This window comes from Gorilla gorilla, chromosome 5, assembly GCF_029281585.2.
Source record: "Gorilla gorilla gorilla isolate KB3781 chromosome 5, NHGRI_mGorGor1-v2.1_pri, whole genome shotgun sequence".
Classification (NCBI taxonomy): Eukaryota; Metazoa; Chordata; class Mammalia; order Primates; family Hominidae; genus Gorilla; species Gorilla gorilla.
The window spans coordinates 168,662,006-168,677,443 of record NC_073229.2 but is presented as its reverse complement, the minus strand read 5'-3'; the positions used below and the strand labels follow the sequence as shown (position 1 = coordinate 168,677,443).

The window sequence follows — 15,438 nt, the reverse complement described above, 5'->3', positions numbered from 1 at the left end:
CATTATATTCCAGTTGCAAAACAAATTTGCAACTGGAAGATGCTCAAATAAAATCTGAGTCACTGTAATATAATCTGACATAAAAATTAATAATACTAATATTATATTATATTACATAGATGAAGAACTTTATTATTGGCAAAGCATGAATAGAACACAACATTTGACACTAAAATAACTTAGTAAGACGTATTACTAAGGTAGGCTCAATCAGGAAATAAGCAAAGGGAAGGTCTGATCTTGAACCCAGACCTTCAAACCTGAAACCTGGAGTTTCAGTTATTTCAACTACTTTAAATTCCCATCATAATCACCATATCATAATAAGCAGTCGTAAATAAAAGGAATAAAGGTGTTTGGTTTTTACATATGTAGCATTTGAGTAGAAAAGTGAGAATTTATGGACAGACTAAAAATACAGGAAGGGAGAACGTGGGCAGTGGAGGTCTTAAATGTCAGTAAAATTCCTATTATAATGTCAAACAATAAAAGAACTCATTAGATTGCATCTTAAAAGATTCTATCGAAAATATGTTCACTCCTGTGCCTGCAAACAATCATAGCTAAATCACCTTGGCTGCCTATCATTCACTTCTGCAACAATTGCATCCCAGCGTTGGTTTAAACCTGCCAGTTTGTCTTTCAAGAAGCTTCCATCTGCCTGGGAGAGTTTCTGCACAATCCCATTCCCCGTTCGGTTTAGTGCTGCAAAACTGGGCTGGTGGCTGCTGATGCCCACCTCAAGTTCCTGTAACAGAGCACAACTCAAGATTAATTTCACTAATAAGTAAATGATTCTGATGCAATGAATCCACCCAAGTATTGTGGTATCAATTTAAGTGTGAAAGAAACAAACTCCTGGAAAGATATTTTATGTTAAAAAAAAGGCATTTTAAAACAATTTAATTACATTTCAATGAACATGCTAAACGAAATTTATTTTGAAATCTAACCCACCTTCATGAATGTCATCAGGCAAAATACAAGGAAATAAGGCAGCTTAATAACTAAAACGAATAACAGCTTTTACATTAAAGCATAAGCATCAATCATGTTTGATGAAAATGAATTGCTCATCTTCTTTCAAACAAGTGCTTGAAGGCATTGCTTTAAAAAATTATATACCCCAATATATCCTTATATCCTTGTGTTCTACCATATACAAGTAAACCTAAATGTGCATTTTACTAAGATATTGCTTCACTGGTTGATATGGTTTGGTTGTGTCCCCACCCGAATCTCATCTTGAATTGTACCTCCCATAATCCCCACATGCCATGGGAGAGACCCAGTGGGAGGTAATTGAATCACAGGGGTGGTTACCCTCGTGTTGTTCTAGTGAGAGTGATCTGATGGTTTTATAAGGGACTTTTCCCCCACTTTGCTCAGCACTTCTCTCTCCTGCCGCCATATGAAGAAGGACATGCTTCTTTCCCCTTCCACCATGACTGGACGTTTCCTGTGGCCTCCTCAGCCATGCTGAACTATGAGTCAATTAAACCTCTTTTCTTTATAAATTACCCAGTCTCAGGTATGTCTTTATTAGCAGCATGAGAAGAGACTAATACACTGGTCTACACATGTTTAAGTAACAGATTGAATGAATATTTTCAAGTCAAATTTAAACACTTATCTGTAACTCCAAAAATAAGAAAAATGCATTAACACATTTATTTATTTATTTATTTAGAGACACAGTATCACTCTGTCACCCAGGCTGGAGTGCAGTGGCATGATCTTGGCTCATTGCAACCTCTGCCTCCCAGGTTCAAGCAATTCTCCTGCCGCAGCCTCCCGAGTAGCTGGGACTGCAGGTGCATGCCACCATGCCCAGCTAATTTTTTGTATTTTTAGTAGAGATGGGTTTTCACTGTGTTAGCCAGGATGGTCTCGATCTCCTGACCTCATAATCCGCCCACCTCAGCCTCCCAAAATGCTGGGATTACAAGTGTGAGGCACTGCGCCCGGCCACATTAACACATTTATAAGAAAAACAAATGAATTATCTTTAAATTGTCATGTCCTTCTAAATAAAATACATTTTAAAAACTTAATAAAACAGAAAATATTTTTATCAATGGTAGAATTGAAATTGCGTGTGCTTTCTACCATTATTTTTAAAGACCTATTGTTATCAGCAGAACTAACTTTGTGTTATATTTTCCCAAGACTGAATTAGACTTACATGAGCAGCTGCCCTGCTGTCGCTCCAGAATAATTTACTTTATGATAATTATCAATGATACAAAGAAAAATGAGATGCCTAAGTGTTTTAAGTACAAAAAACAGAGGTGAGGCATGCAAATATTTTTTCTGTTCTTGGTATAGTCTTAGGCATAACATTTTACAAGTTTTATTCTAAATATAAAATTGTTTAAATAAAATTGTTTTTCACATTAGCCACTAAGGAGTATTTTTATTTAAATTTCTTTGAAATCCTGATTGAAAATTGTGATTGACCAATTTCTTAAACTTTTATAACTGGTAACAAGAATTGGAACAAAAATTACAAATTGTCCATTGACTTCTGAAAAATTAATATATTTTGTCCCTACTTCTGAAATCTGTCTTAACAGGCATACACTAACCATATGTGCAGTCCCCCTCCTCTAACAGAAAGCACTCACCTGCTGATGTATCCTGGCTTTCTCTAAGTCCAGGCTGCCACCTGGAGCACAGGTATCAACCAGTAATTCTTCAGCCTCTGTTATCCACTGTGTGAGGTCATTAAGGTCACAATGGAACTGTCTCCATTCTTCCATTGCCCTGTCAAAACAACTAGAGGACAATAAACAAAATAAAATAGGTTTCCAAATTTTCCAGGACTGCCTAAAGCCATTTTTCTAAAAAAGAAAATCAAATTTCATTTAATCAGAAAGACCTCAAACAACTGAATTCACAGCCTATTGCTCCACAAAACCAATTTTCGTAGTGGGATACAGGTAATAATTCCTCCTAGAGATATATGCATCATACCAAGGGCAAAGCAATCTGCTCACACCACTAGCTACCAAATCCTCTCTCTCATACACACACACATGCACACTCACGTATACACACATGCACACTCACATACACACTCACAAACACACTCATGCACACACTCGAGCAGCTTTTTAACTAAAAAGATGCAGCCTTTTCTGGCTTGAAAAATCAGGATCGATTAGTTGTAGGCATGTTAATGCATCCAACTTTATACATTTAACATTTAAATACTGTGAAATATAAAATATGATTCATTATTTTCTTGGGGAAAAATATGTTGTTTTACTACCAGAACACTTAGTTCCTGGCAAGAATAAAGCACAAAAGGCCAAAACACTTCAAAATGCCCGCATACCCCTCTATCTATATGTTACATACTGAATTATGTCCAATCAAAATTCTTATGTTGAAGCCCTAACCCCACAGTGTGACTGGACTTAGAGACAGAGCTTTCCAGGACACAAATAAGGTTAAATGAGGTCATAAGTGTGGGGCTCTAGTCTGAAAGGACTGGTGTCCTTATAATAGGTGGAAGAGTCACCACAGAGCTCTCTCATGTGAGGACACAGCAAGAAGGTGGCCATCTGCAAGCCAGTAAGAGAGACCTCACTAGACACCAAATCTACTGGCACCTTGATCTTGAACTTCCAGCCTCCAGAACTGTGGGAAAGTAAATGTCTGTTGTTTAAGCTACCCAGTCCATGTTATAACGGCTGCCTGAGCAGATTAATGTACTTCGGGTAATGACTGGTCCTGAGGGTCCCATTTACCTAAATACAGCAAAGTATGAAATTGCATGCAGAGCCCAAGTTATGCAATGAGACAGAGGGCTATTGAGATTTCTGTTTAAACCAAACTCTTTTAAAGATGGCAAAGTAAAACTCAGTGCTTGTTATATTCAGGATACATGAAGTAAGTATAAAAAGGAAAAGCTTTATTGGACTAGGATCCTAAATAATTTTTTCTCCTATCTTTTTGTTTAAGAGTAATGGAGCTGAGTTTTAGAAGTGATCTCTGAGATCTTAACAATATTAATAAAATATATATTTTTTAAATAAAATGGCTCCTAATATCAATAACCCCTAAATAACGTGTATATTGTCTTTGTCCATGAAAATTACTTTTAAAATTTTGCTAATACTGCCCACAGTAAAGCAATTTTCTATTGAGCATGGAAAAAGAAAAGCACTTAAAAAAAAGGCACTATGAGATGATACTAAGACACTCATTATCATTTGCAAAAATTCACAATAACTACACAACAATCACAATTTCCAAATTCGAGATGCTATAAGACTGTTCTAAAGATCTAAAGACTTTGAAAATATAAACATTAAACTTAGAATGTATCATCAGTGACAGAGAGAAAAAAAAATGGTGGATAGGAGGAAGGTCTAACTTGCAGCTCCCACTCAGACAAACAGCAGCATGTGCAGACACATAGTGGACTTTTGTTCCAAGAACTACCGCAGGAACATACCAGGAAAACTGAGAGAATCTACAGACCCTTTGAAGGAGGTGGAATGCTGCTGCCTGCTGCATGGGAGAGCCGAGGAACTGGGGATCAGCTTGCGTTCTCAGCTGGGAGACTTGTCACCTGGGGCAAGTTCTCGACCCTGCTCACCAGCTGCCTGGAAATAAACCCAATGCTGTTGGGCCAGTGGGGGTGTGGGGGTGGCAGAAGGGGTTCCTGATAGGACTAAGACTGGCCTTTTGGGCCGTGGGCTGCATGGAAACTGAGTGAGGCCTGCAACTGCAGGCTTTCCCCCACTTCCCTGGCAACCTGTGTGATGCAGCAGATGCAGCCGTAATCCCTCTGGGAACATAACTCCACTGGCCTGGAAACCACACCCCCATCCCCCATAGCAGCCACAACAAGCCATGCGCAAGGAGAGTCTGACTCAGATACACCTAACCCTGCCCAACCTGATGGTCTTTCTCTACTTGCCCCAGTAGCCAAAGACAAAGAAGATAATTTCTTAGGAGCTCTATGGCCCTGCCTGCCGCCTAATCCTCTCTATGCTACTGCAGCTGATGCTCTCTTGTAAGCACCATCTCCCGGCTGGGGGCCAACCAATAGAAAACCAGCGAACTTAACCAAAATACAACCAAGGACTCTCACAGAGGCCGCTTCACTCCCCTGTTACTTCCACCAGAGCAGGTGCTGGTATCCACAGCTGAGAGACCTGAAGACGGATCACATCACATCACAGGACTCTTTGCAGACACTCCCCAGTACCAGCTCAGTACCCAGTAGCTCTGCTGGATGGCTAGCTTCAGAAGATAAATAATAATCACTGCAGTTCAGCTCTCAGGAAGCCCCATCCCTAGGGGAAGGAGGAGAGCACTACATCAAGGAAGCATTTCATGGGACAAAAGAATCAGGACAGCAGCCATTGATTCCCAGATCTTCCCTCTGACGTGCTCTACCCAAATGAGAAGAAACCAGAAAAACAATTATGGTAATATGACAAAACAAGGTTCTTTAAAATACCCAAAAAGATCACACTAGGCTGGGGGCAGTGGCTCATGCCTGTAATCCCAGCAACTTGGGAGGCCAAGGCAGGCAGATAACCTGAGGTCAGCAGCTCAAGACCAGCCTGGCCAACATAGGGAAACCCTGTCTTCACTAAAAATACAAAAATAAGCTGGTGTGGTGATGCGTGTCTGGAATCCCAGCTACTCAGGAGGCTGAGGCAGGAGAATCACTCAAACCTGGGAGGCGGAGGTTGCAGTGGGCTGAGATTGCGCCATTGCAACTCCAGCCTGGGCAACAGAGTAAGACTCCATCTCAGAAAAAAAAAAAAAAAATCACACTAGCTTACCAGCAATGGATCCAAACCAGGACAAAATCTCTGAATTGCCAGAAAAAGAATTCAGAAGGTCGATTATTAAACCAATCAAGGACACACCAGTGAAAGGTGAAGTCCAACTTAAAGAAATCAAAACAATGACACAGCATATGAAGGAAAAAATCTCGAGTGAAATAAACAGCATAAATAAAACAACTTTTGGAAATCAAGGACACACTCAAAGAGACGCAAAATGCACTGGAAAGTCTCAGCAATAGAATCGAACAAGTAGAAGAAACCTCAGAGCTCAAAGACAAGGCTTTTGAATTAACCCAATCTGACAAAGAAAAAGAAAAAAGAATTTTAAAAAATGAACAAAGCCTCCATGAAGTTTGGGAATATGTTAAAAGACCAAAGAATAATTTGTGTTCCCAAGTAAAAGAGAAATCCAAAAGTATCTAAAACATATTTGCAGGAATAATTGAGGAAAACCTCCCGGCTTTGCTAGAGATCTAGATATCCAAATACAAAAATCTCAAAGAACACCTGGAAAACTCATCGCAAAAAGATCATTGCCTAGGCACATGGTCATCAGGTTATGTAAAGTCAATAAGAAGGAAAGAATATTGACAGTTGTGAGGCAAAAGCATCAGGTAACCTATAAAGAAGAATCTATCAGATTAACAGCAGATTTCTCAGCAGAAACCTTATAAGCTAGAAGAGATTGGGGTCCTATCTTCAGCCTCCTTAAACAAAACAATTATAAGCCAGGAATTTTGTATCCAGTGAAACTAAGCTTCATACATGAAGGAAAGATAGTCTTTTTCAAACAAATACTGAGAGAATTTGCTGCTATCAAGCCAGCACTACAAGAATTGCTAAAAGGAGCTCTAAGTCTTGAAACAAATCCTAGAAATACAACAAAATAGAATCTTCTTGAAGTATAAATCTTGGCCAGGTGTGGTGGCTCACGTCTGTAATCCCAGCACTTTCGGAGGCCGAGGCAGATGGATCACCTGAGGTCAGGAGTTTGAGGTCAGCCTGGCCAACACAGTGAAACCCCATCTGTACTAAAAAATACAAAAAAAATTAGCCGGGCATGGTGGTGGGCACCTGTAGCCCCAGCTACACGGGAGGCTGAGGCAGAGAACTGCTTGAACCTGAGAGGCAGAGGTTGCAGTAAGCCGAGATCATGCCACTGCACTCCAGCCTGGGTGACAGAACAAGACCTGTCAACAACAACAACAATAAAGCATAGATCTCAAAGAACCTATTAACAATAACAAAATGAAAAAAAAAAAACCAAGGTATTGAGGCAACAAATATCATGATAAATAGAATAGTACCTCATATCTCAATAATAACATTCAATGTAAATGGCCTAAATGCTTCATTTAAAAGATACGGAATAGAAGAATGGATAAAAATTCACCAACAAAGTATCTGCTGTCTTCAAGAGACTCACCTGACACATAAAAACTCACATAAACTTAAGGCAAAGGGGTGCAAAATGACAGTCCATCCAAATGGACACCAAAAGCAAGCAGGAGTAGCTATTCTTATATCAGACAAAATAAATTTTAAAGCAACAGCAGTTAAAAAAGACAAAGAAGGACATTATATAATGATAAAAAGACTAGTCCAACAGGAAATTATATCCTAAATATATATGCACCTAACATTGGAGCTCCCAAGTTTGTAAAACAATTACTACTAGACCTAAGAAATGAAATCAACAGCAACACATTAACAGTGGTGGACTTCAATACTCCACTGATAGCACTAGACAAGTCACCCAGACAGAAAGTTGACAAAGAAACAATGGAATTAAACTATACCCTAGAACAAATGGACTTAACAGATACTTACGGAACATTCTATGCAACAACTGCAGAATATATATTCTATTCATGAACACATGGAATATTCTCCAAGATAGACCATGTGATAAGCCACAAAACAAGTCTCAAGAAATTTAAGAAAACTAAAGTTACATCAAGTACTCTCTCAGGCCACAGTGGAATGAAATTGGAAATCAAGTCTGAAGGGAACCCTCAAAACCATGCAAATATATGGAAACGAAATAACCTGCTCCTGAATGATCATTGGGTCATCAATGAAATCAAGATGGAAATTTAAAAATTCTTTGAACTGAACGATAATAGTGACGCAACCTATCAAAACTTTTGGGATATGGTAAAAGCGGTACTAAGAGGAATGTGCATAGCATTAAATGCCTACATCAAACAGTCTAAAAGAGCACAAATAGACAATCTAAAGTCACACCTCAAGGAACTAGATAAACAAGAACAAACCAAACCCAAACCCAGCAGAAGAAAAAAAAAATAACCAAGATCAGAGCAGAGCTAAATGAAAATGAAACAAATAAACAAAAATACAAAAAAAAATGAAACAAAAAGCTGGTTCTCTGAAAAGATAAATAAAATTTACAGACTATTGGTGAGATTAACCAAGAAAACAGAGAGGATCCAAATCAGTTCAATCAGAAACAAAATGGGTGATATTACAACTGATGCCATAGAAATACAAAAGATCAAGGCTATTATGAACATTTTTACATGCATAAACTAGAAAACCTAGAGGATATGGATAAATTCCTGGAAATATACAACACTCCTAAATTAAACCAGGAAGAAATAGAAACTCTAAACAGACCAATAACAAGCAGCAAGATTAAAATCATGATTAAAAAATTACCAGCAAAAAAAAGCCCAGGACCCGATGGGTTCAGAGCTGAATTCTATCAGACATTCAAAGAAGAATTGGTACCAATCCTACTGACACTATCCAAAAGATAGAGAAAGAGGGAATCCTCCCTAAATCATTCCATGAAGCCAGTATTATCCTAATACCAAAACCAGGAAAGGACATAACAAAATAGAAAACTACAGACCAAATCCCTGATGTAGATGCAAAAATCCTCAACAAAATACTAGCTAACTGAATCCAATAGTATATCAAAAAGACAATAAACCATGATCAAGTGGGTTTCATATTAGGGATGCAGGGATGGTTTAACATACACAAGTCAATAAATGTGATACACCACATAAACAGAATTAAAACAAAAATCACATGATCACCTCAACAGACTCAGAAAAAGCCTTTGACAAAATCTAGCATCCCTTTATGATTAAAATTCTCAGCAAAATTGGCATAGAAGGAACATACCTTCAGGTAATAAAAGTCATCTATGACTTTTAGCCCATAGCCAACATTATACTGAATGAGGAAAAACTGAAAGCATTCCCCCTGAGAACTGGAACAAGAAAAGGATGCCCACTTTCACCACTTGCATTCAACATAGTACCGGAAGTCCTAGACAGAGCAATCAGACAAGAGAAAGAAATAAAGGGCATCCGAATTGGTTAAAAGGAACTCAAACTGTTACTGTTTGCTGGTAACATGATCATACACCTAGAAAACCCTAAAGACTCATCCAAAAAGCTCCTAGAACTGGAAAATAAATTCAGCAAAGTTTCAGGATACAAAATTAACGTACAAAAATTAGTAGCACTAAAAATTAAAAAATGAAAATAAAATTGAGATGTAATCTATCACTATTAAACTGGCAAAGTTTTTTTTAATAATAAAAAAAAACCTGTCAATGTTAGTAAGGGCTCAAAAAGAAGGATATTTTTACAAATACTGTTGGCAGGGGTACAGTAACCATTTTGATGATATAATACAGAGGTTTAAAATGACATTATTTTTAAAGAAATTTGTCTTCATCTAATGATCAAGCCTAATGAAATATAAGTAAGGATAAAGATGTATGTAAAAGAATGTTCTCCAAAGGTACAAAGAGAAAATTTGTAAAATCCATACAAAGGAATATACCAAAGGCCACTAAAAGCTATCTTTTCAAGGATTAGTCACATTGAAATATGTAGGCTAAAATAGAAAAAAAGAGAAGGAACATGATGCCTAGTTTTCGTGCGTATGTCTCTCAAGTTACCGAGTGTATTATTCTGTGCTCCCTTTCCTCTTATACAGCACTTTCCACTGGGTTATTTCATAACTTATTTGCCTTTCCATCACATCCACAGCTACTGGCAAAAATCTTACCTGTTTTCATTTCTACCTATTAATAGTCCTGGTCAAAATCTAATAAGAAGGCTCAAAAGCATTCATTTAAACAGAAGGCTATAAAAAAGAGTTTGGTATTATACATGGATTCTAATTATCTGTAGCTGCCTCTGTTCTTCACTCACATTAATCATCAAGTGTGCTGAGAAAGTGAACATTAATGAAAAATTTCTTTAGTTTTTTTTAAAGAGAATGGACACTATTTAGACACTAAAAATTAGAAGTGCTTCCGTATCATTAAGATATTATGTTATAAATGGTCATCTATACATGATCACATTCCTCCTTTAAGGAACTATACTCATCACAATTTATTAAACAGGGCATAAGGCCGGGTGCAGTGGCTCACACCTGTAATCTCAGCAATTTGGGAGGCCAAGGCAAGGTGGACTGCCTGAGGTCCGGAGTTCAATACCAGCCTGGCCAACATGGTGAAACCCCATCTCTACTAAAAATACAAAAATTAGCCAGGCATGGTGGTGTGCGCCTGTAATCCCAGCTACTTGGGAGGCTGAGGTAGGAGAATTGCTTGAACCTGGGAGGCAAATGTTGCAGTGAGCTGAGATCATGCCACTGCACCCCAGCCTGGGTGACAGAGCAAGACTCCTTCTTGAAAGAAAAAAAAAATAATAGGGCATCCTACAAGGATATGAAACATGTTCTCCTTAATCTCAGTGTCCACATGATCTTCTTCATGCCCATGAACTTGCAGGCATTTTTTTAAATTAAATATTAATTTCATTTACACATACCCTTTCCGATCACTGTACATTCTATTAATTCTGTCCCATTTTGCATTCAGCTGAGTAAGTGTATCTCTGATCTGAATGGCTTCAGGTCCAGAGGCTTCAAGGATGACATCTGGCTGTTTTTCATGAATGACTGCAATCTGCTCTCCAAGTTTGTCCAGTTGGTCTTTGATATTCTAAAAATATATTGTCATAGATTAACAAAATCCAGCAAAGTAACAAAAAAAGGAATCACAGATGACCAGATATTTATATTGTAGAACACTCATTTGAAATAATAATGAGATATAATCATTGTTAATCATGAAAACTGAAAACTTTCTTTTTTAAATGATACTCTGTTTTAACCAAAGTGTGTGGAATATGCTACATAATATACTCAAGGCAGGAAAAAAAGTCCTCACAATAGTAGCATTTGTACAGGACACACGAAAGGCTTCAGTAACATTCTCTATAGGTAATGAGGCATTTGAAGCTGGAAATAGTGATATTTTCAAATATCTAATAATGTTAGTTTAAATGAGAGGAATGCACTATCAAATCCATATTATCAGTGAATTTATTGTGATTTTATATACAAATGCAATCAAGTTACATGAAAATGCCTTGCTAGAATTTATATAATATACTCAGGGCAGGAAAAAAAGTCCTCACAATAGCAGCATTTGTACAGGACACATGAAAAGTTTCAGTAACATTCTCTATAGGTAATGAGGCATTTGAAGCTGGAAATACTGATATTTTCAAATACCTAATAATGCTAGTTTAAATGAGAGGAATGCACTATCAAATCCATATTATCAGTGAACTTATTGTGACTTTATATATAAATGCAATCAAGTTACATGAAAATGCCTTGCTAGAATTTAAAAGTTTAATTAACTTACAATCAAGATGCCATTCCATACCTCAACTGGCCAATTTTAAACCATTATAGATTGCCTGATAAATGCCGACAATTAACATCAACTGAAAATCTAGTTTATAAGACAGGAAGGTGGTCTATGTCTCTGTTTAATTTTAAACAAGGCTCTGATGTTGCAAATAATTTATAACTGTGCACATTTAACAATCCATACCCACTTTTTTAAAATTCAAAATTTATTATATTTTCTTTGACAATATAGGAAAGCTTTACTAGTCATACATATTATTAATCCCCTGGCACAAATTGTAAAAGATATAGACCATCTAAGTAGGCACAAGAACAAATTTCTTCCTCTACTTCTACATTAACTGTGGCCATTCAAACACAGTGCCCAGAGGTCTACCTTCAGAGAGTCTTCCTGAAAAGAGAAGTCTTCGTAAATAGCAGTGTTGAGCTCTGGAACATTAAGCGATAATTCAACATCATCCATGCAAAGTAAAATTTTGTTAATTTCAACCAGATAATCTGTAGGAAGAAGTGATGATCTAATTCCAGAAGCAAGTTGACCCACTTTCCTCTGTTGAATAGGGATTGCCTACAAAAACAGCAAAAAAAAAAAATATATATATATATATATACACATATATATCTTAAAATACCTCCACAATGAATAATAACAATACAAGACTATTGTGTGAAGGAATGCAATATCATGAACCAAATTTTTAAAACTTAGTTTTAATGTTTTATATTGTAAACCTACCTTGCAACAGAAATCCTTAACAATCTGTACTCTAATTTTCATCTGCAGCAAGCTATTAAACAGTACAAGTATGTTATTAATTTGACAGGCTTTAAGATCTATGTCATCTAAACTCAGTTAGCAAACAAAAAACATAATAATTCCTTTCTTGAGTTGTTGAAAGAATGAGAATATCCTGCCAATCATAAAGTTTTGTATGAAATAAAACATTTTGATACCATTATTATTTCACTCTTTTAAAAATATCACAATTTTAAAATTGGACCTCATTGCTAAAAATATAAGCAAGTCAAACATGTTTCCATAACACAACATGAAATGCACAAAGGGTTTTGATTAAAATAATATCCAGGTAATTCAGTATGTAATCTTAATCTCTGAGAATAATATTATAGAGCAGGAATATCCTACATTAGAAAATAGATCATGAAGTGTCATATTTAGACAGACTTGAGGCTCTATGGACTACTCATCTGCCCTAATATAGATTTTCTGGATCCTCTTCTCAGAGCTTTCTTTTTCATTTTAATTTTTTTGGGGAGGTACGGGACAGAGTGTTGCTCTGCCTCCCAGGCTGGAGTGCAGTGCTGTGATCTCGGCTCACTGCACCGTCTGCCTCCCAGGTTCAAGCAATTCTTCTGCCTCAGCCTCCTGAGTAGCTGGGATTACAAGCATGCACCATCATGCCCAGCTAACTTTTATATATTTAGTAGAGATGGGGTTTCACCATGTTGGCCAGGCTGGCCTCGAACTCTTAACCTCAAGTGATCAACTGACCTCAGCCTCCCAAAGTGCTGGGATTACAGGCATGAGCCACCGCGCCCGGCCCTCTTCTCAGAGCTTTCTAAACAATAAAGTGCTCTCTGGGATGGACCGCCAGTCCTTCAGGAGTTCAAACCCTTTACTCCTAGATGGCCACAATTTAATAAGTGCTATCTATTACCACTTGCAAAGGGCCAAACTGCAGCTGCTCATGAATTAAGGTACCTTCCTTGACACTTTCACTTCTCCTATGTTGAACTTCTAAAAAATGATAATCATCTGTAAATTCAAGATGATAGGTAAAACGATCACAAATGCATGTTAATTCAGTTAGTGATCTTGAAAATGGTTACAATCCAATCTCTAAATGAATCCAAGACTCATGACTAAAATCATTGAGTGGATAACGTGGTGTTGAACCTAGAGGACTGCATTATTGCCTCCTAGAATTTGTTAAACTACTGCGTTCATCAATTGAGGGTGGTTCTGGATAGCCAGGTTAGAAGCAGGTCTATACATTTCTTGACTTTAACAACAGAACTAATTACACTTGTCTCCAAGATTAATTTTATTATCCTAATGCCGCAAGTTTAAATTTTAGTCAGAAAGCATTTCTAGATATTTACCCATATGTCTAAGGAAACAAATTCTGTGTTTTAAGCAAATATAAAAGAATGCTGAAATAAATAACATGTCTACCCAGAAACCAGTTATGAATAAAAAGATGCTAAGTATTTTTTAAGAAAAGAAAAAATCAAAAATAATTCTTTTGGATTTTCATTTCAAATAAGCCAGTGTTTTTATTTTGGAAGATCAGAAAACTAGGCTCAATTGTTCTCCCTCTTAACTTTAAGGAAAAGAAAATAGCCCAATGAAAGTATTTCTAGGTTGAGTAATCATGTCGAAAAAGTAAAAGAGGAAACTGGGACCCGTTTTCCTTCTTGGCTTCCCATCCATTAACCAAGATTTTGCTGAAAGGTCATCTGTTTTCCAAAAGACCAAAAAACTCCAGACATCCAACTACTTTATTATGCTTGTAGGGACATTTACCTCTGTAGTACTTTCCTCATTTAGCACCACTAGATAATACATGCCACATTTGTTTTTTAATCTGCTCCATTAGGTAAATGTTGGGAGCCACTTTTATACCTCAGCTACTACTACAAGACTGGAATTCCTGTGCTGCTTCTTCAGTTACATAACGGATTGTCATTCTGCAAGACCACATGTACCTGAAGCTTTAGAATAAACTAGGGAGGTTAGCAGGTATCATAAAGTTCCAAGTTTAAAAAATTCACATTCATTAAGACTGCCTCTTTTTCTTTTCAGACTATAAGGACAATCCAGGATTTTTCTGAGCCTTCCCACTCTTGCAGAAGCAGCAAGGCCATTCAAGACTTAAACATGTGCTTTCTGTATTCCCAAAACAGATTTTTTTCCCCCAAGAGAGTGATCAATCAAAATGCCCTAGGACTAAAAAAATGTCCTCGAGATCTGACCGAGACTTTACTTATGGACAATTTTATTTTTAAAGAATTCTCCTAGGACACAGAAACACAAATATACTAGAGGTCAGTACTTAAATGAGACAGTGTTACATGACGTAGCTCACATCATATAACAAAGATTAAAGAGATTTTTAAGTGAGTGTTTTATTAAATTTCTAAGTTTTGTTTTTATCAAACCATAGGAAAAACCTGGAACTAAACAGAATTGAATATTCATCAACTTTCTGGAGGATAAAAACTTTTTAGATCCCAAAACAGAAACCCCTGAAAAATCACTAAGGGAAAACATAGTCACCTGTGGCTAAACAAAAATTTTAAATGGTTATATCTTAAAGATAAAATAATTAGAAGATAAATATCAATAAGATAATATTTTATAGCAATTATGGCAAGTGGTTAATATCTTTATAAAGTGCTCATACATAATTTAAAAACAGTAATACTCTAGTAAACAAATTGGAAAAGGTCACTTAACATATATTTCAGGTAAGACAATGAGTCCTGTAAACTAGTGCTTCTCAATCCTAATTGTACATTAAAATCATCTACAAATGTTTTGTGTTTTGTTTTTGTAAATGCCCACACCTAGGTCCTGAGAGATTCTGATTTACCTGTTTCAGGAATTAGATTTGGGCACTGTAGTTTTTTTAAAGCTCCCCACAGTAATTCTCATGTTCACACTTAAGAATCATATAAGTTTGAAAACTATAGATTTGAAGTTTGTAACACAGTTCACCTACCAATGTTAGTAAAGCCAGAATGAAATTAGCTTGTATAGTACATATTAGTACTTTTAACAAACAAATTTATTTACGTATTAAAAGCTTAAAACTTATTTCTATTTTGTGCCAGTAATAATTTCTGATTTCGGACCCAAAGATGAAAAAGATATTGCCTGAAC

At 36.7% G+C, this 15,438-nt stretch overlaps 1 protein-coding gene across 7 annotated transcripts in view; it reads right to left on the bottom strand.

The window, feature by feature from the left end:
• The window catches only part of UTRN (utrophin), a 562,884-nt gene that overhangs the window by 320,682 nt on the left and 226,764 nt on the right, over positions 1-15,438 (bottom strand). For all 7 annotated transcript variants that reach the window (XM_019029674.4, XM_063707928.1, XM_063707930.1 and 4 more), the window contains exons 39-42: positions 11,908-12,099; positions 10,640-10,812; positions 2,628-2,778; positions 573-748 (exon numbers count right to left, since the gene is read on the bottom strand). In XM_019029674.4, coding sequence (XP_018885219.3) covers positions 573-748; positions 2,628-2,778; positions 10,640-10,812; positions 11,908-12,099 — 692 coding nt within the window. The remainder of the gene's footprint in view (positions 1-572; positions 749-2,627; positions 2,779-10,639; positions 10,813-11,907; positions 12,100-15,438) is intronic.